We start from the raw sequence: 22,448 nt of genomic DNA on the forward strand, positions 1-22,448 counted from the left end.
GTCACATACACTATACTTTAGTCAATGCAGGTATGCTACTGCAATATCAACAATAGCACATCACCCAAAATGATGTAATAAAAAAAAATTGTAACCAATTTTGATCCCTTTTCCAACATTTGTGAAAATTTGTACATAACTCAGTATTAATTTGCTTTCTACTTTTGTAGCTTAAAAGTGGCTAATGGCCAGATTATATGTGCTGAGAAAAATCATAATTTGAGAACAGGCTTTCTCTGAGCTCATAATACATTTTTTAACAGCTGTCTATCTGCATAGTTCAGTGTTATGTTTAAGGGAAGAAATTGTTTCTATGGATATTGTGTGTAATTTCATACAGGCCATTTGTTAGAACAGAAAGATAGAGCAGTGGTGACAAGGTTAACTTCATTTTTCATGACTGGAGCAGAACTGCTAAATAGTTTTGGATGCAACACACAATATTTTTAGCTGCAACCAAATGTAATATATTCAATTTGTTGGCTAGATACTTCCAACATGTAAAGCTGGTATACCCTATAAATATCACTGGGCTCGAGCTAGCAAGGAAGGGGGATGTTCTGAATAAAAGATTTCAGATTCTGTTGCAATACTAACTCACAATCAGGCAGATTTACTAAAACTGTCCATGGGCACTTAAACACGCTGTTTTGGACAGGGGTGGTGTCACTGTCCTAAACCCTGCTCCTATTGACTTCAATAAGAGTAGAGGAATTGCCCTAAATAGAAGCTGTTATTGAAATCATTGGTTTGTTTTATGGAAACCCCCCAAATATCCACCTTTGGGCAGGGTCTGCATTACCTCAACCCTTTTGTATTTTGGACTGTTGGCAAGTATGATGCTGTAGAGATTTAATGGCTGAGAATCTTAGAGGTACATGATTTGCCTTTTCATTGGTCTAAACATAGTATTTGTTGTCTTTTCAGTGCTCAGTAAGTTGTGGAGGAGGGATTCAAGAACGTACAGTACAATGTCTTAGTCATGGACGCGTTTCTAATGGGTGCCTTGCTAGTCAAAAACCTGTAACATCTCAGGCATGTAATACTGAATTTTGCCCTATTGAAAAAAAAGGTAAGCAGTAGCTGGTATTCACTTTAAAGTGTACCTGCTGTCAACAAAAACATTATATATAATGTCAATAATAGCATTATATGTATATTTGTAATATCCATTGGTTAAAACGTGTATATATTTGTCCCTGCAGCTATTGCATGTGTGTGTCTCTATGAGGAGGCCAAATACAGGAAGTGAGGGTAGGACGAGCAGGGCTCTGTACACTGAGGACAAGCACGACTCTGTACACTGAGGACAAGCAGAACTCTGTACACTAAGGACAAGCAGGGCTCTATGCAGTGAAGACAAGCAGGGCTCTGTGCACTGAGGACAAGCAGGGCTCTGTACACTGAGGACAAGCAGGGCTCTGTACACTGAGGACAAGCAGGGCTCTGTGCACTGAGGACAAGCAGGGCTCTGTGCACTGAGGACAAGCAGGGTTCTGTGCACTGAGGACAAGCAGGGCTCTGTGCACTGAGGACAAGCAGGGCTCTGTGCACTGAGGACAAGCAGGGCTCTGTGCACTGAGGACAAGCAGGGCTCTGTGCACTGAGGACAAGCAGGGCTCTGTGCACTGAGGACAAGCAGGGCTCTGTACACTGAGGACAAGCAGGGCTCTGTACACTGAGGACAAGCAGGCCTTTGTACACTGAGGACAAGCAGGCCTCTGTACACTGAGGACAAGCAAGGCACTGTGCAGTGAGGCTCTGTGACACGCTCCCAGCTCACACAGCAGGATGCCAGAAGCAAGGAGCCTGCACCGAGCCCTGCTTGTCCTGCCCTCACTTCCTGTGTTTGGTCTCCTCACATAGACACACAGCCAATAGCTGCAAGGACAGCTATTTTTTTTACCCAAAAATATACACAAATTTTAACCAATGTATATTACAAATATACATTATAATGGTTTTATCTACATTATATAAAAAGTTTTTGTTGACAACATGTCCACTTTAAGAATTACTGATCATTTTTCAATTAATCTACCCTTCACTAAACTAGAATCAGCTAGAAGAAAGTAGCTGTCACTAACACATAAACATGTGTAAAACCAAAGAAGAGATATACATTTTATTGTCATGGCATTTTATTGTCATGGCTTAATAAAAATGACAAATTGTTAGGAATGCAACTTTTAATATTCTAACATGTTGAATTACTATGAAAGAAAATTTCACACTACCATATTAAAATGATTGACGTCATGTAACACTGACTTGAAAACCATAAAAAAAAAATGTCAAATTCAGTCAAAAGTAAAAGTTTAAATGATTTCAGTAGTTTTTGGTGCTTCTGCTGTTTGATACATGTCCCTTTAATGAGTTGTCACAATTTCACATTATTATGATTCCCTATTTAAATTAGTTTATACTAAACAGTAGGGATCGACCAATTATCGGATTGGCCAATATTATCGGCCGATATTCACGATTTTGAAAGTTATTGGTATCGGCATCTAACCTGCCGATAATGCATCCAGTGCTGGTCTGCACGGCAAAACAAGGCGTGAGCACTAGGCGCACGAATCGCAGGACTTCAGTCTCGGCCCTGAAGCAGTGGGGGATCCGGGGGGGGGGGGGAATTAGTGGAAAGATGGCCGGGCATATTGGATTTTCAATACCCACCCCAATTAATGTAAGAGAGAAATCCCAAGGACAAAACTGTATGGCTGTGGCTTACCCTTCTCCTTCCCCATACGGAACACACGAACGTTCAGCTGTCAGGCAAACAAACAACTGAATGGATGCATTTTTATTTTTTTTATTCAATTCTGACCGGCAAACCACGGCTTTTCCGGGCCAATCTGGTCTCTGATGACCCAGAAATTAAGGGTGTTTGGTGCTGTCCGAGACAGGACCAATCACCCTTGCCCAGCAGAAGTGAGGTGGAACTAACGGCATCTGCTCCACCCCTATCCTGGAGGGCAAGAGCGAGTGACTGTTAGTGTACACCGGCAGCTGGGGCCCCTGATCCATGGCGTCGGCGGTGGGATTGTGACCCAAGATGGCAGGTTCGGGACCTTCATGCAGCAGCAGGAGATGAGTCCTGTGCCTCCTGCTGTAGCATAAGTGCAACTCCCAGCATGCACAGCCAAAGGGCATGCTGGGAGTTGTAGTTATTAGGGGTGAATGAATCAAATCTGCCGAATCCGAATTCGTTACAAATTTCAGCAAAATTTGATTTGCAACGGATGCGAATATAGCTGCGATTAGATTGCGCAAATCGCTTCATTAAACTCCATTTAGTGTGGTCCAGGCTCCAGGGCATCTAAAATGGTGGATCCACATGTGAGGACATGGGGCAAGGAATCCTGGGAAAGTGGGTAGGCAGGATGACCCTTAATCACATGCAGAATGCAGCCTATCAGCAGCCAGCCACCCCTGTGATGTCACAGCCCTATATAATCGGCACCCATCCTGCGGCCAGTCACTTCAGCCTTTTATTGCAGAGCGAGGGACAGGCAGCAGTTTGTGTTGCACAGAAAAGCATTTTTACAGCAGCGATTCATCTCAAGCCCAAATCCAGCCTAGAAGGGAGTAAGATTGAGAGAAAGAGTGCAATTTTGGGTATAGTACACAGCGACTTTGTGCTGCAGCACTGGTGTGCACACCAACTGAAAAGCTAATAGTAGCCAGCCAGTTAGGTTGAGCAGAGCACTAAAAGCATATTGTCCTGTATTAAGCATAACCTGTGCGTACATCTAGGTGGTGTACCATTTTGTTCCTGTTAAAGTCTTAAATACTGTTTTAAGCGTATGGGAGCGCATTGTCCTCCCCTCATATACGCACTAAGTATGTCAGGCAGAGAAGTGCCAGGATGTACACAGAGGGGTGGCAGAGGCCTAAATTCATCAGGCAGAGGTTGCAGCAGATGAGGGGCGAGTGGCATCAGAAGTCGCATCGAGAAGCCTGAGCTCCCGGTATCAGCTAGCGGTCATGTCTCAACCAGCAACCCATCTGCCATCATCGATTGATTAACACGGTCAACCACTTCATCACAAGTGACATCTGACAGCAGTCAACAGTTGGTGAGTTTCCCAGACACAACCCTCAGTTGGCAAGGCCCAGGAGCAGTTCCTGTCCTCCCATTGCTTCTGTCCTATGCTGTTCCCTCCCCCACAGAAGTATCTTATGCTGTGGGTTCAGCTCCACTATTTAGTGAGGACGATCTACTAGAGGACAGTCAGCAGCTACTGCCCAGCCAAGAAGTGGAGGAGACATTCGCCGCTTCCTCCGCTAGGCGGGCAAGTAGTGATGAGGAGAGTGGTGTGGGAGGTGATGTTGCGAGTGTTCAGGCTCCTGAAACAGACACTGTTGAGGAACATGAGGAGGACATCAGTGATGTGCAGACACAACTCGATGACGAGGAAGCCGATCGCACTTGGGAGCCGGGTGCAGAAGGGGCTTCATCAGGAGAAGAGGGTTGCAGGTTGCAGGTGAGGCAGCAGCTGAGCTAGCAAGGTGGTAGCATGGTTGGCAGTCAGCATGGTGGCAGAAGTGGAAAGTCTGGAGCCAAAAGTGCCCAGGGTAGACAACCTGCTTTGCGGCAGCCTACCTTCCGGGGAGGTAGTAGAACAGGAGTTCCTGGAGTCGGCGGCAGTAGCAGTCAATCAGTGCGGATTGTTGGTGGAAAATCAGCTACTCGGCGGTGTGGCAGTTTTTCATTAAGATGTGCTAAGAAGACAGAACAAGCGGCACTCTCCGGTGGATGCAAACAGAAATTCTTTATTCTTGAAACATCAAACAGACATCTCTAAAATCTGGAGAAAGCAGGGGCTGTGATACTTCATGCAGTGAGCACAGGTAACGCCGTTTCACACAACTCGTGTGCTTTTTCATCAAGCATCCGGAGGATGTTAACCTGGCCCCATGCAAGATATGTTGCAAGAAAGTGAAGCGTGGCCAGGGTCCCAGTGTTGTCACCACAGCCCTGCGTCAACATATGCAGCATCACCATAAAGCAGCCTGGGAGAACCGTGGCTCCGATGTGGTAGTCCAGCCTGCTGCATCACTTAGATGCACGCTGCTCCCTGTTTCAGCCAGCCAAAGCTCCACCACCTCATCCGAATGGGAGCTGTGTCATACCCATCTTCTGTCCCTCCAGATTCTCCTGCTCCTTTTACTTCGAGTCAGTCATTCCTCCAGCAATCCATCGGCGAAGCCATGTCCAAGACACAACAGTATGCACCCACTCATCCAACGGCGCAGAAGCTGAATGTGCTCCTGTCCAAGTTGCTGGTGCTGTGGTATCTTCCTTTTCAAGTCATGGGCTCTGCACTTTTCAGAAAACTGATGGCTTGTTCCGAGCCGAGGTGGAGAGTCTGGGTCAGTCATTTCTTAGCAAAGAAGGCAGTACCAGCCATGCACAATTTTGTTGAACAGAAGGTGGGCCAGTCCTTGAGCCTGTTGATGTGTACCAAAGTGCACGGCAGCGCCGATGTGTGGAGCTGTAACTACAGTCAGGGACAATACATGTCCTTTATGGCCCGTTGGGTGAATGTGGTTCCTGCACAGCCACAACAGCAACTTGGACAGGTCACGCCACTTCCGCCTCCACGCTCTTAGTTCATTGGTCCTGCAAAAGTGTGTGACTCCGCCTCCTCATCCTCCATAGTGTCCTCATCTCCACTGCACGGACAAGTCTCAGTGCCCCTCCAGCATATCATGTGTGCAGGGCACGGCGGTGTCACACTGTTCTTCACATGTCACACAGGGGAGGAACTGCTAAAAGTCATTCATCAACAAATGAAATCATGGCTTACTCCACGAAAACTGGAAATGGGAACCATGGTGACCGACAACGGGAAGAACATATTGTCTGCGCTGCAAAAAGAAAGCCTGAGCCATGCGCCCTGCATGGCACACTTGTTTAATCTGGTTCTCAAGCAGTTCCTCAAGGTTTACCCCTATCTGCAAGACATCCTAACAATGGGAAAGAAACTTTGCATGCACATCAGCCACTCGTACACCACAAAGCACACCCTCCTTGAGCTGCAGCGTCAGAACGGCATGCCCCAACATTTGTGACATTTAGACATGTTGAAATTCCACCCTCCATATGTTGGACCGACTATATGAACAGAGAAAGGCCATCACTGATTTTGTGATGATCCAAGCGGATAGGGAGACTCCCCTGTGTAACTTCAATGTCAACCAGTGGCAGCTCATACGTGACACCTACCATTTGCTCACACCCTTTGAGCAAGCCAAATTATTAGTCAGTCACCAGGATTACGGGATGAACAACGTCATTCCACTGTTTCATCTACTACAACATGTGTTAGAAACAATGGCTGGTCAGGACACTGAAGGCATGGCGCCACAAGCCCTGTGAGGGCTGAACTGGAGTAGGAGGAGGGGGGAGGGGCGCGGTGGAGCACAGTTTAGGTTTTGCAAGTTGGGATGTTTTTCTAGTCATCTGAAAGGAGAGCAGGAGCAGCTAGAGGGTTAATAGGAAGGCAAAACAGAGGACCCAGGCACCCCGTGGCAGTATGCAGTGGAGATGGAGGCAGGGAGTCATCCGAGTCACTTGTACAAATGACACGATGCATGCTCGCTTGCGTAGTGACCGCCGAATTGTCACCATTTGGCAGTGGGATGACTTCTGGCTCTCCACCTTATATGACCCTCGCTACCAGCACAAAATGGGGGCCTTTTTTTACCCCCACTGAGAGAGATCAAACTTACCTACTAGAGAGACATCCTATGTAGTAAGTTTGCTGATGCTTATCTGCGCAGGTCTGATTCGGGGGGACCTCTACGCTCACCTTCCACTGCCATAGCTGCTGGGGAGGGGTTGGGTGGCAGGGGCAGTGCCAGCTCCATCATCAGCAGCCTGAGTCTACAGATGCTGATGCGTAGCTTTCTTCACCCTCATAGTGAAGAAACTCATCAGCAGCAAGTAGACCTGGAGCAGGACCTGAACCAGCTGGTGGTGGCATACTTTGACATGACCATGCCAACACACCTTGAAGATTCACTGGACTTCTGGGCAGCCAAACTTGATTTGTGGCCGCAACTAGCAGAGTTTGCCCTGGAAAAGCTGTCCTGCCTGGCCAGTAGTGTGCCATCAGAGCGGGTGTTTAGTGAGGCCATAGAAACCCCAAGGAGAACTCGTCTGTCCACGAAAAATGTGGAGAGACTGACCTTTGTGAAGATGAATCAGGCATGGATCAGCCAGGATTTCCACCCACCAATGCCTGATGCATCAGAGTAGATTGACCATAGTGCCACACCAACACTTCACAAATATAGATAGTGCTAAACATATTTAAGGCGCTGCTCCCCAGTAAAGACATTCGTCCACATCAGACCACAAGTAAGTATTGAAGATATTCATAATTTTTTTTTTTTTATCAAGCAAAGGGAAAGGTGTGCAAAAAACACCATGTGCCACCTACACCACCAAGTATTGATGTGATGCAAAGACCTCTAAAAGGTGGAAGGGAAAAACGTATGGTCCATTGTAATCAGTGGGGTAAACACTTCCCCTGTAAGGCCCCACTCTCGCATTATAAATTCCCTTCTTGGCAAGTGTTACTCACCCTAAAAAAGGTGGCCCCACACAGGAACCTCTCCCTTTTCCCCCCTACAAACCCCACCATTTCGCAGGGTTTTTAGGTGAAAATAGAGTTTCCTGTGTGTGCCTACCTGCCTCAGCTACTATTCTGATCCTGCTACCCACCTGATGCCACACATCTGCTGCCAAGTTCTCCTTTTTTTCAACCACCTTCATCACCGGGTACTGGTATTGCCACTCACTGCACCACTCTGTCACCGGGTCAGGCTGTCTCATTCTGCCACCATATGTTCTCCTTGTGCTGATGTCACCTCCAGGCTGTCTCATTCTGCCACCATATGTTCTCATGCTGATGCCAGCTCCAGGCTGTCTCATTCTGCCACCATATGTTCTCTTCATGCTGATGCCAGCTACAAGGTGTCTCATAATGCCACCATATGTTTTCCTCATGTAGCTCCCACATCCAGGCTGTGTCATTCAGCCACTGTATGTTCTCCTCATGCTGCTGCAAACTCCAGGCTGTGTCATTCAGCCACTATATGCTGCCACCAACTCCAGGCTGTGTCATTCAGCCATTATATGATCTCCTCATGCTGCCGCCACCTCCATTTAGCCACTATATGGTCTCTTCATGCTTCCGCCACCTCCAGGCTGTGTCATTCAGCCACTATATGTTCTCCTCATGCTGTCGCAAACTCCAGGCTGGGTCATTCAGCCACTATATGTTCTCCTCATGTTCCTGCCTCCTCCACGCTGTGTCATTCAGCCATTATATGGTCTTCTCATGCTTCTGCCACCTTCAGGCTGTGTCATTCAGCCACTATATGTTCTCCTCATGCTGCTGCAAACTCAAGGCTGTGTCATTCAGCCACTATATACTGCTGCCAACTACAGGCTATGTCATTCAGCCACTTTGTGGTCTCCTCATGCTGCTGCCAACTCCAGGCTGTGTCATTCAGCCACTATATGTTCTTTTCATGCTGCCACCACCTCCATGCTGTATCATTCAGCCACTATATGGTCTCCTCATACTGATGCCACCTCCAGGCTCTGTATGTGCATACAAAAAATAAAAAATTTTGTATGCACAGCCCACTGTTCAAAAAAATCTGTCAAACGCCAGTTAGGGTGTAAATGCTCACTGCACCCCTTGTTACGTTCCTTGAGGGGTGTAGTTTATCAAATATTGTGCTATGCAGGTTTTTTTTTTTTTTGTTCTGGCACAAAACAGCAAAATTCAGCAAAATTCTCTCTCCAAAAGCCCAGTGTTGCTCCTTCCCTTCTGAGCCCTTTAGTGTGCTCACAGCGTATTTTACATCCACATATGGGATATTTCCATGCGATTCAACATTTTGGGAGGCTTATTATCCATTTACCCCTTGTAAAAATGAACAAAATGGGGCTACAAGAACATGTTAGTGTAAAAATGGGGATACAAAAACATGTTAGTGTATTTTTTATTTCCTCCCAAAAAATTGAGTTTTCTCCTCCATATTGCTGCTATTTATGTGAAACACCTACTTTCTGAATGTCATTTTAAATACTTTTATGGGTGCAGTTTTTATAATGGGGATCATATATGGGAATTTTTTTTACAGAAAGGTTCCTCAAATTCATTTCAAACTGAACTGGTCCCTGAAAAATTCAGATTTTGAATTCTCCGTGAAAATTTGTTAAATTGCTGCTATACTTTTGAAGCCCTTTAATGTCTTCAAAAAGTATAAACACACGTCAATTTTATTATACAAACATAAAGTAGATGCATTGTATATGTGAATGAATATATAATTTTTTTGTCATGTCCATTTTCCTTACAAGCAGAAAGTTTCAAACTTAGAAAAATGCTACATTTTATAAATATTCATGAAAGTGTGGCATTTTTATCAAAGAAATTATTCAAGTATCTACAAAAATTTACCACTAACTTAAAGTAGAATATGTCGCGACAAAACATTCTCGGAATCAGAATAAGTAAAAGCATCCCAGAGTTATTAATACATAAAGGGACACAGGTCAGATTTGCAAAAAAAAATGCTCTGGTCCTTAACCCCTTAACGACGCAGGACGTATATTTACGTCCTGCGCCGGCTCCCGCGATATGAAGCAGGATCGTGCCGCGATCCCACATCATATCGCGTCGGTCCCGGCGCTCATCAACGGCCGGGACCTGTGGCTAATACCACACATCGCCGATCGCGGCGATGTGCGGTATTAACCCTTTAGAAGCGGCGGTCAAAGCTGACTGCCGCTTCGAAAGTGAAAGTGACCCGGCTGCTCAGTGGGGCTGTTCGGGACCGCCGCGGTGAAATCGCGGCGTCCCGAACGGCTTACAGGACACCGGGAGGGCCCTTACCTGCCTCCTCGGTGTCCGATCAGCGAATGACTACTCCGTGCCTGAGATCCAGGCAGGAGCAGTCAAGCGCGGATAACACTGATCACAGGCGTGTTAATACACGCCTATGATCTGTGTAAGGCTGGGTTCACACTACATTTTCAACTACGGTTCCCGCATACGTTTTCTATCAAAAACCGTATGGGGAAAAACGGATGGAACAGTATGGGAAAAAGTAAACAGTATGCGTTTTTAAACAGTATGCTGTTTTTAAAAGTGCATACAGTTCCGTCAGTTTTTATAGAAAAAAAAACCGATACGATTTTGAAAATGTTGTCCATTTTTAATGGGAGGGGTCTTGGGTGGGGACTTTAGGATTCAAATGCGCATGTGCAAAGTAAAAACGTATACATTTTTCCCGTATGGAACAGTATACATGTGCGTTTCCCATTGACGTCCATGTTAAAAAAAAACGTATGCGGTTGCAGTACGGTTTTTAAACCATGGTTGACGTATGCGGGAACCGTAGTTGAAAAACGTAGTGTGAACCCAGCCTCAAAGATCAGTGTGTGCAGTGTTATAGGTCCCTATGGGACCTATAACACTTCAAAAAAAAAGTAAAAAAAAAGTGTTAATAAAGGTCATTTAACCCCTTCCCTAATAAAAGTTTGAATCCCCCCCCCCTTTTCCCATAAAAAAAATAAAACACTGTAAAAAAAAAAAATAAACATATGTGGTATCGCCGCGTGCGTAAATGTCTGAACTATAAAAATATATCATTAATTAAACCACACGGTCAATTGCGTACACACAAAAAAATTCCAAAGTCCAAAAAAGAGCATTTTTGGTCACTTTTTATACCATTAAAAATTTAATAAAAAGTGATCAAAAAGTCAGATCAAAGCAAAAATCATACCAATAAAAACTTCAGATCACGGCGCAAAAAATGAGTCCTCATACCGCCCTGTACGTGGAAAAATAAAAGTTCTAGGGGTCAGAAGATGACATTTTTAAACGTATACATTTTCCTGCATGTAACTATGATTTTTCCCAGAAGTGCGACAAAATCAAACCTATATAAGTATAGTATCATTTTAACCGTATGGACGTACAGAATAATGATAAGGTGTAATTTTTACCGAAATATGCACTGCATAGAAACGGAAGCCCCCAAAAGTTGCAAAATGGCGTTTTTTCTTCGATTTTGTCGCACAATGATTTTTTTTTCCGTTTTGCTGTGCATTTTTGGGTAAAATGACTAATGTCACTGCAAATTAGAATTGGCGACGCAAAAAATAAGCCATTATATGAATTTTTAGGTGGAAAATTGAAAGGGTTATGATTTTTAAAAGGTAAGGAGGAAAAAACAAAAGTGCAAAAATGGAAAAACCCTGAGTCCTTAAGGGGTTAAAGGGGTACTACCGTGGAAAACGTTTTTTTTTTTTTTTTTTTTTTTTAAATCAACTGGTGCCAGAAAGTTAAACAGATTTGTAAATCACTTCTATTAAAAAATTTTAATCCTTCCAGTACTTTTTAGGGGCTGTATACTAAAGAGAAATCCAAAAAAGAAATGTATTTCCTGTGCTGTCCTGACCACAGTGCTGTCTGCTGACCTCTGCTGTCCATTTTAGGAACTGGAGAAAATCCCCATAGCAAACATATGCTTCTCTGGACAATTCCTAAAATGGACAGCAGAGGTCAGCAGAGAGCACTGTGGTCAGGACATCACAGGAAATGCGTTTCTTTTTGGATTTCTCTTTAGTATACAGCCCCTAAAAAGTACTGGAAGGATTAAGATTTTTTAATAGAAGTGATCTAAAAATCTGTTTAACTTTCTGGCACCAGTTGATTTAAAAAAAAAATTTCCACAGTAGTACCCCTTTAAGGCCAAAATGGGATTGGTCCTTAATCTCTTAAGGACCCAGCCCATTTTCACTTAAAGGGGTACTCCCTTGGAAAACTTTTTTTTTTAATCAACTGGTGCCAGAAAGTTAAACAGATTTGTAAATGTCTTAAATAAAAAAAAACTTAATCCTTCCAGCACTTATTACCTGCTGAATACTACAGAGGAAATGTTTTCTTTTTGGAACACACTGTTCTCTGCTGACATCATGACCACAATGCTCTCTGCTGACATCTCTGTCCATTTTAGGAACTGTCCAGAGCAGCATATGTTTGCTATGGGGATTTTCTCCTACTCTGAACAGTTCTTAAAATTGACAGAGATGTCAGCAGAGAGCACTGTGGTCATGATGTCAGCAGAGAGCTCTGTGTTCCAAAAAGAAAACCATTTCCTCTGTAGTATTCAGCAGCTAATAAGTACTGGAAGGATTAAGATTTTTTAATAGAAGTAATTTACAAATCTGTTTAACTTTCTGGCACCAGTTGGTTTAGAAAATAAAAGTTTTCCACAGGAGTACCCCTTTAAGGACCTGAGCATTTTTTGCACATCTGACCACTGTCACTTTAAGCATTAATAACTCTGGGATGCTTTTACTTATCAATTTGATTCCGAGACAGTTTTTTCATGACATATTCTACTTTAACATAGTGGTTAATTTTCGTCGATACTTGCATCATTTCTTGGTGATTTCAAAAATGTCATGAACAATTTGAAAACTTAGCATTTTCTGGCTTTGAAGCTCTCTGCTTCATATAGACATACCAAATAAATGTCATATTGATTCACATATACAATATGTCTACTTTATATTGGCATCATAGAGTTGACGTTTTTACTTTTGGAAGTCAATGAATTTTTCAAAATCTGAATTTTTCCGGGACCAGTTCAGCTTTGAAGTGGATTTGAAGGGCCTTCATATTAGAAATACCCCATAAATGGCCCCATTATAGAAACTGCACCCATCAAAGGATTCAAAATGACAGTCAGAAAGTGTGTTAACCCTTTAGGTGTTTCACAGGAATAGCAGCAACGTGAAGGAGAAAATTCAAAATCTTCATTTTGTACACTTGCATGTTCTTGTAGACCCAGTTTTTCAATTTTTACAAGGGACATTAGGAGAAAAAGCCCCCCCCAAAATTTGTAACCCAATTTCTCTCGAGTAAGGAAATACCTCATATGTGGATGTAAAGTGCTTGTTGGGTGCACTAGAGGGCTCAGAAGGGAAGGAGCGACAATGGGATTTTGGAGAGTGAATTCAGCTGAAATGGTTGGGGGGGGGGGGTACATGTCGCATTTAGGAAGCCCCTATGGTGCCATAACAGCAAAAAAAAAAGCACATGGCATACTATTTTGGAAACTACAACTCGCAAGGCACGTAACAAGGGGCAAGTGAGCCATAACACCCCACAGGTGTTTGACGACTTTTTGTTAGCCAGATGTGTGAAGGGGAAAAAAATGTCACTAAAGTGCAGCTTTTCCCCCAAAATGTACCATTTTTACACAGGGTAATGGGAAAAAATGCCCCCCCAAAATTTGTAACCCCATTTCTTCGGAGTATGGAAATACCCCATGTTAGGACATAAAATGCTCTGCGGGCAAACTACAATGCTCACAAGAGAAGGAGTTACATTTGGCTTTTGGAAAGCAAATTTTGCTGAAATGTTTTTTGGGGGCATGACGTATTTAGGAAGCCCCTATGGTGCCAGACCAGCAAAAAAAAAAAACACATGGCATACTATTTAGAAAACTACACCCTTCAAGGAACGTAACAAGGGGTACAGTGAGCCATAACACCCCACAGGTGTTTGACGACTTTTCATTAAATTCAGATGTGTAAATGAAAAAAAAATTCATTTTTTTCCCCAAATTTTACATTTTTACAAGGGGTAATAGGAGCAAATGCCCCCCAAAATGTGTAATCCCTTTTCTTTTAAGTATGGAAATACCCCATGTGTGGACATCAAGTGCTCTGCTGGCGCACTACAATGCTCAGAAGAGAAGGCACGTCATTGAGCTTTTGGAGAGAGAATTTGGTTGGAATAGAAGTTAAAGGCCTTGGGCCTTTTACAAAGCCCCCCCTTGGTGCCAGAACAGTGAACCCCCCCCCCCCCCACCCACACATGTGACCCCATTTTAGAAACTACACCCCTCACAGAATTTAATAAGGGGTTCAGTGAGCATTCATGCCCCACAGGTGTCTGACTGATTTTTGTAACAGTGGTCCGTGAAAATTAAAAATGTAATTTTTCATTTGCACAGCCCACTGTTCCAGACACCTGTGGGGCATAAATGCTCACTGTACCCCTTATTACATTAACTGAGTGGTGTAGTTTCCAAAATGGAGTCACATGTGACCCCATTGTTCTGGCACTATGGGGGCTTTGTAAACGCATGTGGCCTTCAATTTCGGACAAATTTTCTCTCCAAAAGCCCAATGGCACTCCTTCTCTTCTGAGCATTGTAGTTCGCCCACAGACGGGGCTGTGTAGTCGGTAGATAAATGTTCCGACTCTGCAGTTTTTTGTACTTCCGACTCCCCTACTCCAACTCCTCTGTATTAATATACAAATGTATTTATAAACTCTTACATTTGAATCCAAGAAGCTATTCCACCAAGTTCTTCTAAGCTCTTCTAGCAAAGAGAGGTAGTTGGGCAGAAGCTGCGGCCTTCTCCTTTATGTGTGCTGATCTGCTACTGAAGATAGGGCAGTGGGAGGATCCAGGAAGGGGCATTCATTATAAAACATGATTTCCCTAGTGGAATCCCATAGTAATGTTTAAAGTTTAAGCTAACAATCAGAGTTCACAAGTTTTTATAGCCTTAGATGAATGGCAGCAGTTTTTCCAATGGTTTACAGCTTCAGTCTTGAACTAATGACCCTCCATTCCCTTCACTTATACAAGTGTCTCTAGTCCTGCAAAAAACATATTTACTTAATCCTTATCAGTGAGAGGCTAGGTTACCCATGGGTTCCCTGTAAGGCTGGGTTCACACTACGTTTTCTCCCATACGGGAGCGCATACGGCAGGGGGGAGCTAAAAGCTCGCGCTCCCGTATGTCACCGTATGCGCTCCCGTATGTCATTCATTTCAATGAGCTGACTGGAGTGAAACGTTTTAGGTCCGGTTGTAAAAGCACATACGGCGCAAAAATGAGCCGACCGGACCGAACGTTTCACTCCGGTCGGCTCATTGAAATGAATGACATACGGGAGCGCATACGGTGACATACGGGAGCGCGAGCTTTTAGCTCCCCCCTGCCGTATGCGCTCCCGTATGGGAGAAAACCTAGTGTGAACCCAGCCTTACAGAAGAGCACAACACTATGGAAAGTATAAGTATTGCCGCTCCTAATTGTGCGTTGCGTGCCATAAAGTGAAGCACATGAAAAGCTTTTTCACGGTCACTAACGTGTTCGTTTTGCGGTTACATGAGGCACTGCAGGCATTGGTCTTTATTCTTACAGTAGAGAAGTCATTAATTATAACTTTTTGTGAATTGGGACATTTAAACTTGCTTTTTTTTAATTCCACTCAAAATTTAGTAGGAGTCGGTGCATTGTTTGCCCACTCCGACGCAAAATTTCGTCCGACTCCTTGACTCCGACTCCACAGCAGTGCCTGCAGAGCACTTTACATCCACATATGGGGTATGTTCTTACTCAGAAGAAATGGGGTTACACATTTTAGGGGGCTTTTTTTTCCTATTTTCCCTTGTGAAAATGAATAATTTAGGGTAACACCAGCATTTTAGTAAAAAATAAATTAAAAAAATTAAATTTCCCATCCAACTGTAACGAAAATTTGTCAAACACCTGTGGGTGTTAAGACTCACTATACCCCTTGTTACATATGGGGTATTTCCGTACTCAAGAGAAATATTGTTACAAATTTTGGGGGTCTTTTTTCCTAAAGTATGGGGCAACACCAGCATGTTAGTGTAAAAATTAAAAAGAAATTACACTAACAGGCTGGTGTAGACCCCAAATTTTCCTTTTCATAAAGGGTAAAAGGAGAAAAAGACCCCCAAAAGTTGTGACACAATTGCTCCCCAGTGCGGAAATACCCCATATGTGGCACTAAACTGTTTCCTTGAAATACGACAGGGCTCCGAAGTGAGAGAGCGCCATGCGCATTTGAGAACTAAATTAGGGATTGCATAGGGGTGAACATAGGGGTATTCTATGCCAGTGATTCCCAAACAGGGTGCCTCCAGCTGTTGCTAAACTCCAAACATGCCTGGACAGTCAGTGGCTGTCCAGAAATGCTAAGAGTTGTTGTTTTGCAACAGTTGGAGGCTCCGTTTTGCAAACACTGCCGTACGATAAGTTTTTCAATTTTATTGGGGGGGACAGTGTAAGGGGGTGTATATGTAGTGTTTTACCCTTTATTATGTGTTAGTGTAGTGATTTTATGGTACATTCACATGGATGGGGGTTTACAGTGAGTTTCCCGCTAGGAGTTTGGGTTGCGGCGGAAAATTTGCAGCAGCTCAAACTTGAAGCAGAAAACTCACTGTAAACCTGCTTCTAAGAATGTACCCTGTACATTCACATGGGTGAGGTCAAACCTCAATCTTTTGCAAAACTACAACTCCCAACATGCACTGACAGACCATGCATGCTGGGAGTTGTACTTTTGCAACAGCTGGAGGCACACTGGTTGGAAAACCTTCAGTTAGTTTCTGTTACCTAACTCAGTATTTTCTAACCAGTTTGCAAAACTACAACTCCCAGCAAGTACTGATCGCCGAGGGACATGCTGGGAGATGTAGTTATGCAACAGCTGGAGGTACGCAGCAACAACTCCCAGCATGGCGAGACAGCCATTTGCTGTTTGTTCATGCTGGGAGTTGTAGTTTTGCAAGATTTAGAGAGGGCAACGGTTTAGGGCACTGTGATCTCCAAACTGTGGCCCTCCAGATGTAGCAAAAACTACAAATCTCAGCATGCCCAGACAGCAAACTGCTGTTTGGGCATGCTGGGAGTTGTAGTTTTGCAAGATCTAGAGGGCTACAGTTTAGAGACCACTGCACAGTGATATCCAAGCGGCAGCCCTCCAAATATTGCAAAACTACAAATCCCAGCATGACCAGACCGCAAACAGCTGTCTGGGCATGCTGGGAGTTGCAGTTTTGCTAAATCTGGAGGTCTACAGTTTAGAGGCCACTGTATAGTGCTCTCCAAACTGTAGCCCTCCAGATGTTGGCAGCAACTCCCTGGCTTCTGTAGTCAGCAGGATCGCCGCACCTCATCGCCGCCAGTCACCAGTCGCCACCAGTCACAGGACAGTTCCACCATTCTGCCCAGACTACCGTGGGTGGGCAGAGCGGGGGAACCAAACATTCACCCCACCCCCGCCCCCCGATCTGCTATTGGTCGGTCCCTTCTGACTTATCAATAGCAGGGATAGGAGGGGTGGCACCCCTGCCACCTCACTCCTATCCCTTCGGGGGGGGGGGGGGGGGGGACAGGGGTGTCCTGGGTCCTTAAGTACCAGGGAGCCAGGGTGTACTTGTATGCCCTGGGTCCCTAAGTGGTTAAGGGGTTAATAGTCAAAGTTATTATAAACCAGAAACAGCATTTAAGTTCGTTTTCATTTATGCAAAAAATTAAGATATAAATATATATAGATATATTTATGTATTTATATATAGTGACTAATACTACAACACTACATGTCTTTAAAAACAATCCATTCTATTTATTTACAGATGTGTTCTGCAAAGATTACTATAACTGGTGTCATTTAGTACCCCAACATGGAGTGTGTGGTCACAAATTCTACGGCAAGCAATGCTGCAGATCCTGCTCCAAATCAAAACTATAACATACAAATGCTGTCAGGAATACTGGATGCAACCAAGATTTGAAGCTTATCAAAAGTGCTGTCTACAAGTGCTGTTAGTATTGTGCAAACCCACAGTCCTTTGATAAAATATTTATATTTGAAGAGTTGTTAACCGACAAAGTATCAGGGTAAGCAGAAAAGCGTATATTGAGACATGCCATACTGTACAAGATTTCCCAATATATACAAGCCATTTGTTTCTGAACGACTAATTATTTCATGCTGGAAAGCACACAGAAACTTTTAATTTCAGCAAGAAGAGCAGCAGGAAAATGGTGCAGAACAAATTTTATGGCTCATCTTGCTTCACTTGTGTTGTACAGAGGTTATGACTAAAGAGAACATTTGTGTTCCACCAGTCAGTGTTCCCATCCAAGTTGTCATTACAGAGCACTTCCGACAGCTGGATTCAAGTGCTCAGAAGGAAATGTCGGCACGGCTGATTTTATCAACTGCTGTAAAACCCAACCATATTGCAAAAATGACTGCATTCAGTTCATACAGACATCCCTTCAATGTAAAGCTGGACTTGGAAGATTTGATATCCAGTCTTCTGGTTTAGCCAGCGTGTTCTATTGGTGCTAGCATTTTGCCTTGACTACACTGGCAACGTCTTGGCTTCATTATATTTTTAAGGTGCTTCTTTTACTGCTTTTCCATAACTAAAAAGTAAACTCAGTTCCTTACAAATAACAATACGTCACTGTAAAGGTACTACATCAATTCATTATATCACAGCTTAATAATAATAATAATAATAACAACAATAATAATAATAGGCTCTCTTACACTAAATGTCAGTATTTATGATCAAATCTGAAAGTGCATATAGTAATGCTGAAAAAAAATGGATTACAGTTTTGGTGCTACACTTCTCACTAATCTTTAATGTACTGGAGAGGTTTTCAACAAATTTATCATGGTTGTGAATGCCTCTGCAAGGGTTACATTGTGTAAAGTTTATTGCTAAATATTTATAAAATTGTTTTTTTAATAAACTTTTTTTATGAAAATATTTGGTGTTTGTTTAATAATATAATCGGTTAATTGTGACAAATACAAAGTGTGCATGGCTCACCTGGCAAATCCGATTGTTGGTGCCTTTATTTATAGGGAATGCTGGCCCCAAGACTTATTGCACAGTAACTAAATAAGTCTTATTCCGTTAAAGCGTTCCCGTCAGATCCAACAAAAAAAATGTTTTTTAATACATCACTCTGTACCTAATCCTGACAATGTACATCTAATTTTTATGTGTCTAGCACCTTTATTTTTTTATTACACTTTTAATTTAGCTCACTAGTCTGAATTCCTCTGAAAGGGAGGGGGCGTGGCCTCACTGTGCAAGTCTCCGCCCCCTCCCTCAGTATGCTGTCTGCTCACATCTCCCCTAGCATTAGCAAAACTACAACTCCCAGCTTGTCCTCACTGACAGTAGTGGGACACAAGATGACAGTGGGAGGATTTCCAGCTGTGAGCCCTGCGCTCACAGCTGTCAATCAAGGAGGTGTGTCCATGCCGCATTAACACAGCAGGACTAGTATGTGTCCAAGCAGGCAGGGGGGGCAGTTGTTTGACTGGCTTTTTCAGTATGAAATACTGAAAATTTTCTAATGAAAGCAATTGCAAAACCTATTGGTTTTGCATGCTTTACAACATATCAAAAGTTTTTATATCTGACAGTGCCCATTTAAGTTAAAGGGGTATTCCAGGATTTTTTATTATTTTACTATGATACAGTGGCTGTAAAGTTAGTGTAGTTCATAATACTTTATAGTTTCTGTACCTGTGTTTCATGGTGGTTTCACAATTCTTCTGTGATTTTTGCTACAATGTTTATTTTTAATTGCATACAAAATGACGTCTCAGGTCGTCTCAGATTTTCCCAAGTTGCAGAGCGGCCCATGACATTACTTCACTAGTCAGGTGTTCAGAGCGAGCATGTCTTTGCTTTAAAGGGTGGTGTGACCGCTAGGTGGGAGGAAACTCATTCTGCAAACAGCTGGAGACACCCTGGATAGAAAACACTGCTCTCCTGTATAGAAAGGATCACAGGTGTGTTTCAATGGGTGGGGTGGCTAATCGGTGGGAGGGAGGAAATGCCTGGGTTTCCCCAGTGGCCAACAACGTTGCCCAAAAAGGCATATAAGGGTGTTGGAATTTAGATCTCAACTCATCTGAATAATTAAATTAATAGTGTAGCTTGAAGTTTGGGCATTGAAATCGAAGACCTGGAATACCCCTTTAAAGGGAATATGTCATCAGCATCTTTCTGATGACAATATTACTTCCCCGTTTTCTTATTATACAAATGAGATGGCTTGGTGCCTACAGGGCATTCCCAAGCCCCGAGTGCACTGTGACATCTGGTCTGGATGTTCAGAGTAAATGCCCTTCTCCCCTGTGCTGAGCCTTCTCCCATGTTAAATCTGTTTGTGAGCAGAGAGATTTCACTTCGTGTCTCCTGTCAGCGACAATTGCGGATGTGCAGCTTCGGCTACAGGTAATATCAAAATAAAATCTTTCTACTCACGAAAGAGATTTTATAGGGGAGGAGGGCATTTACCCTAAAGATTCAGGCCGGACATCATCACGCACTTGGGGATTGTAAATGCCCCTCCTGAACAAAGCCACTTAATTTGTATAATAATAAAAAATGGAGAATACTGAAGGAAAGAAGCCACATATCAACAAGAAATTAAAGAACCACTTAAAAATACATAAATTTGGTTGCCATTTTGCTATAGGCTTAACAACATGTAGAATTAAGTTATTAGGGGACATTTATCAAAACCATAGCCCATAGCAACCAATCAGATTGCTTCTTTAATTTTGCAGAGACCATGTTAAAAATTAAAAAAAGCTATCTGATTGGTTGCTACGGGCAACTGGGCAACTTTTCCTCTGGTTTTGATAAATCTCCCCCATTGTGTCATGAAAAAGAGTGTAAAAACAGAATACATAAAGTGGTAGACATTCTACCCCATCCACTGCTCCTCCTGGAACCCGGACTGATAGGAGACATACTAAAATGTATTTGTGTTAATGCATGTCCTAAAACTAAATGGGATGTCCAACTATTAAATATCACAGTGAGATTACATAGATCACAAAAACATGCTGTGATCTATTATTCAGTACATCATTTCGACATTTCCTTACATTGTGCTGTATAATGCTCACCCAATAGTGAACTGACTGCTGGTGGACACACAGCTATTCATAATTTATGGAATGACACCTTTGATGTGGTGGGATTGAAGAGCTGATAGCTAAAAGCCCTTATGTGTTGGAGACCTTGTGTCATGCAGATGAATTACTGCTTACATATAAAATATTAGATCACTCATAATGTTTTAATAGGACAGTAGTAACTTTTATCTTTCATAAATATTCAGATTATAGGTTTTTCTCAGGCTGCCTCTGCTGGTAAAATACCTCCTCAGAGAGGCAGATGATCGGGATACAACAGCTACACAGATAAGTTTATGAAGAGGGGTGGTGGGAAGCAGCTGCAGCTAGAGAGAAGAGAAGCAGGGAGACAAACAGAGACCCTGCTGCTTCATCTATTAAAGGGGTACTACGGTGGAAATTTTTTTTTTTTTTAAATCAACTGGTGCCAAAAAGTTAAACAGATTTGTAAATTACTTTTATTTAAAAAATATTTACCCTTCCAGTACTTATTAGCAGTGCTATGCTACAGAGGAAATTCTTTTATTTATGAATTTCTTTTTTGTCTTGTCCACAGTGCTATCTGCTGACACCTGATGCCTGTATTATGAACTGTCCAGAGCAGGAGAAATTCCCCATAGCAAACCTATGCTGCTCTGAACAGTTCCTGACATGAACAGAGATGTCAGCAGAGAGCACTGTGGACAAGACAAAAAAGAAATTCAAAAAAGAAAATGATTTTCTCTGTATTATTGAAAGGATTAAGATATTTAATTAGAAGTAATTTACAAATCTGTTTAACTTTCTGGCACCAGTTCATTTTAAAATTCAAAAATAAAAAAAAAACAGCTGGATTTTTTTTTTTTTTTTAATTTTGTGTTACAAAACAAAGAAATTTAGTGTTACAAAACAAAAACAAGAGTCACTTAAACATGTTGCAGAAGGGCCAAAGACCCAAAAACTATCAAAATGCAAGGTAGAATCCAACAGTAATAACATCGTCAAACTAGTAAGGCCCATAAACCGGGGACACTGTTCCCACACCGAAATTTGTGTCTCTAGAGTAACAAGGTTCATCTGCTAGGATGGAGCAAACTAGGAAGAACTAGTAATCAGTAAAATTGAAAACATAAAGGCCCTAGGGCAACACAAAAGGGAAGACAATCCCACACAGAAATGGACTACAAGACAAATAAGAAAGAGAGAAAAGAGACAAAAAGAAGAAAGTCGGCACAAAAAGCAACACAGGTTTACGGAGGTTGTCGTTCGGAAAAGTGATCCCACGGTTCCCAATCAGAGATGAATAGGGGTATGTTACGCCGAGCGCTCCGGGTCCCCGCTCCTCCCCGGAGCGCTCGCTTCTCTCTCGCTACCGCAGCGCTCCGGGCAGCTCCACTGACCCGGTGCGCTGCGATACCGTCTCCAGCCGGGATGCGATTCGCGATGCGGGTAGCACCCGCTCGCGATGCGCATCCCGGCTCCCGTACCTGACTCGCTCTCCGTCTGTCCTGTCCCGGCACGCGCGGCCCCGCTCCCTAGGGCGCGCGCGCGCCGGGTCTCTGCGATTTAAAGGGCCACTGCGCCGCTGATTGGCGCAGTGGTTCCAATTAGTGTGTTCAC

At 43.2% G+C, this 22,448-nt stretch overlaps 1 protein-coding gene across 2 annotated transcripts in view; it reads left to right on the plus strand.

Annotated features, from left to right (window-relative positions):
- ADAMTS16 (ADAM metallopeptidase with thrombospondin type 1 motif 16) overlaps window positions 1–18,593 on the plus strand; it is a 263,619-nt gene extending 245,026 nt beyond the window's left edge. For both annotated transcript variants that reach the window (XM_056520819.1, XM_056520820.1), the window contains 2 exons: window positions 928–1,072; window positions 17,521–18,593. In XM_056520819.1, coding sequence (XP_056376794.1) covers window positions 928–1,072; window positions 17,521–17,636 — 261 coding nt within the window. In that variant the 3' untranslated portion in view covers window positions 17,637–18,593. The remainder of the gene's footprint in view (window positions 1–927; window positions 1,073–17,520) is intronic.
- Window positions 18,594–22,448: the final 3,855 nt, after the last annotated feature.

The sequence above is a fragment of the Hyla sarda genome, chromosome 5, assembly GCF_029499605.1.
Source record: "Hyla sarda isolate aHylSar1 chromosome 5, aHylSar1.hap1, whole genome shotgun sequence".
Lineage (NCBI taxonomy): Eukaryota > Metazoa > Chordata > Amphibia > Anura > Hylidae > Hyla > Hyla sarda.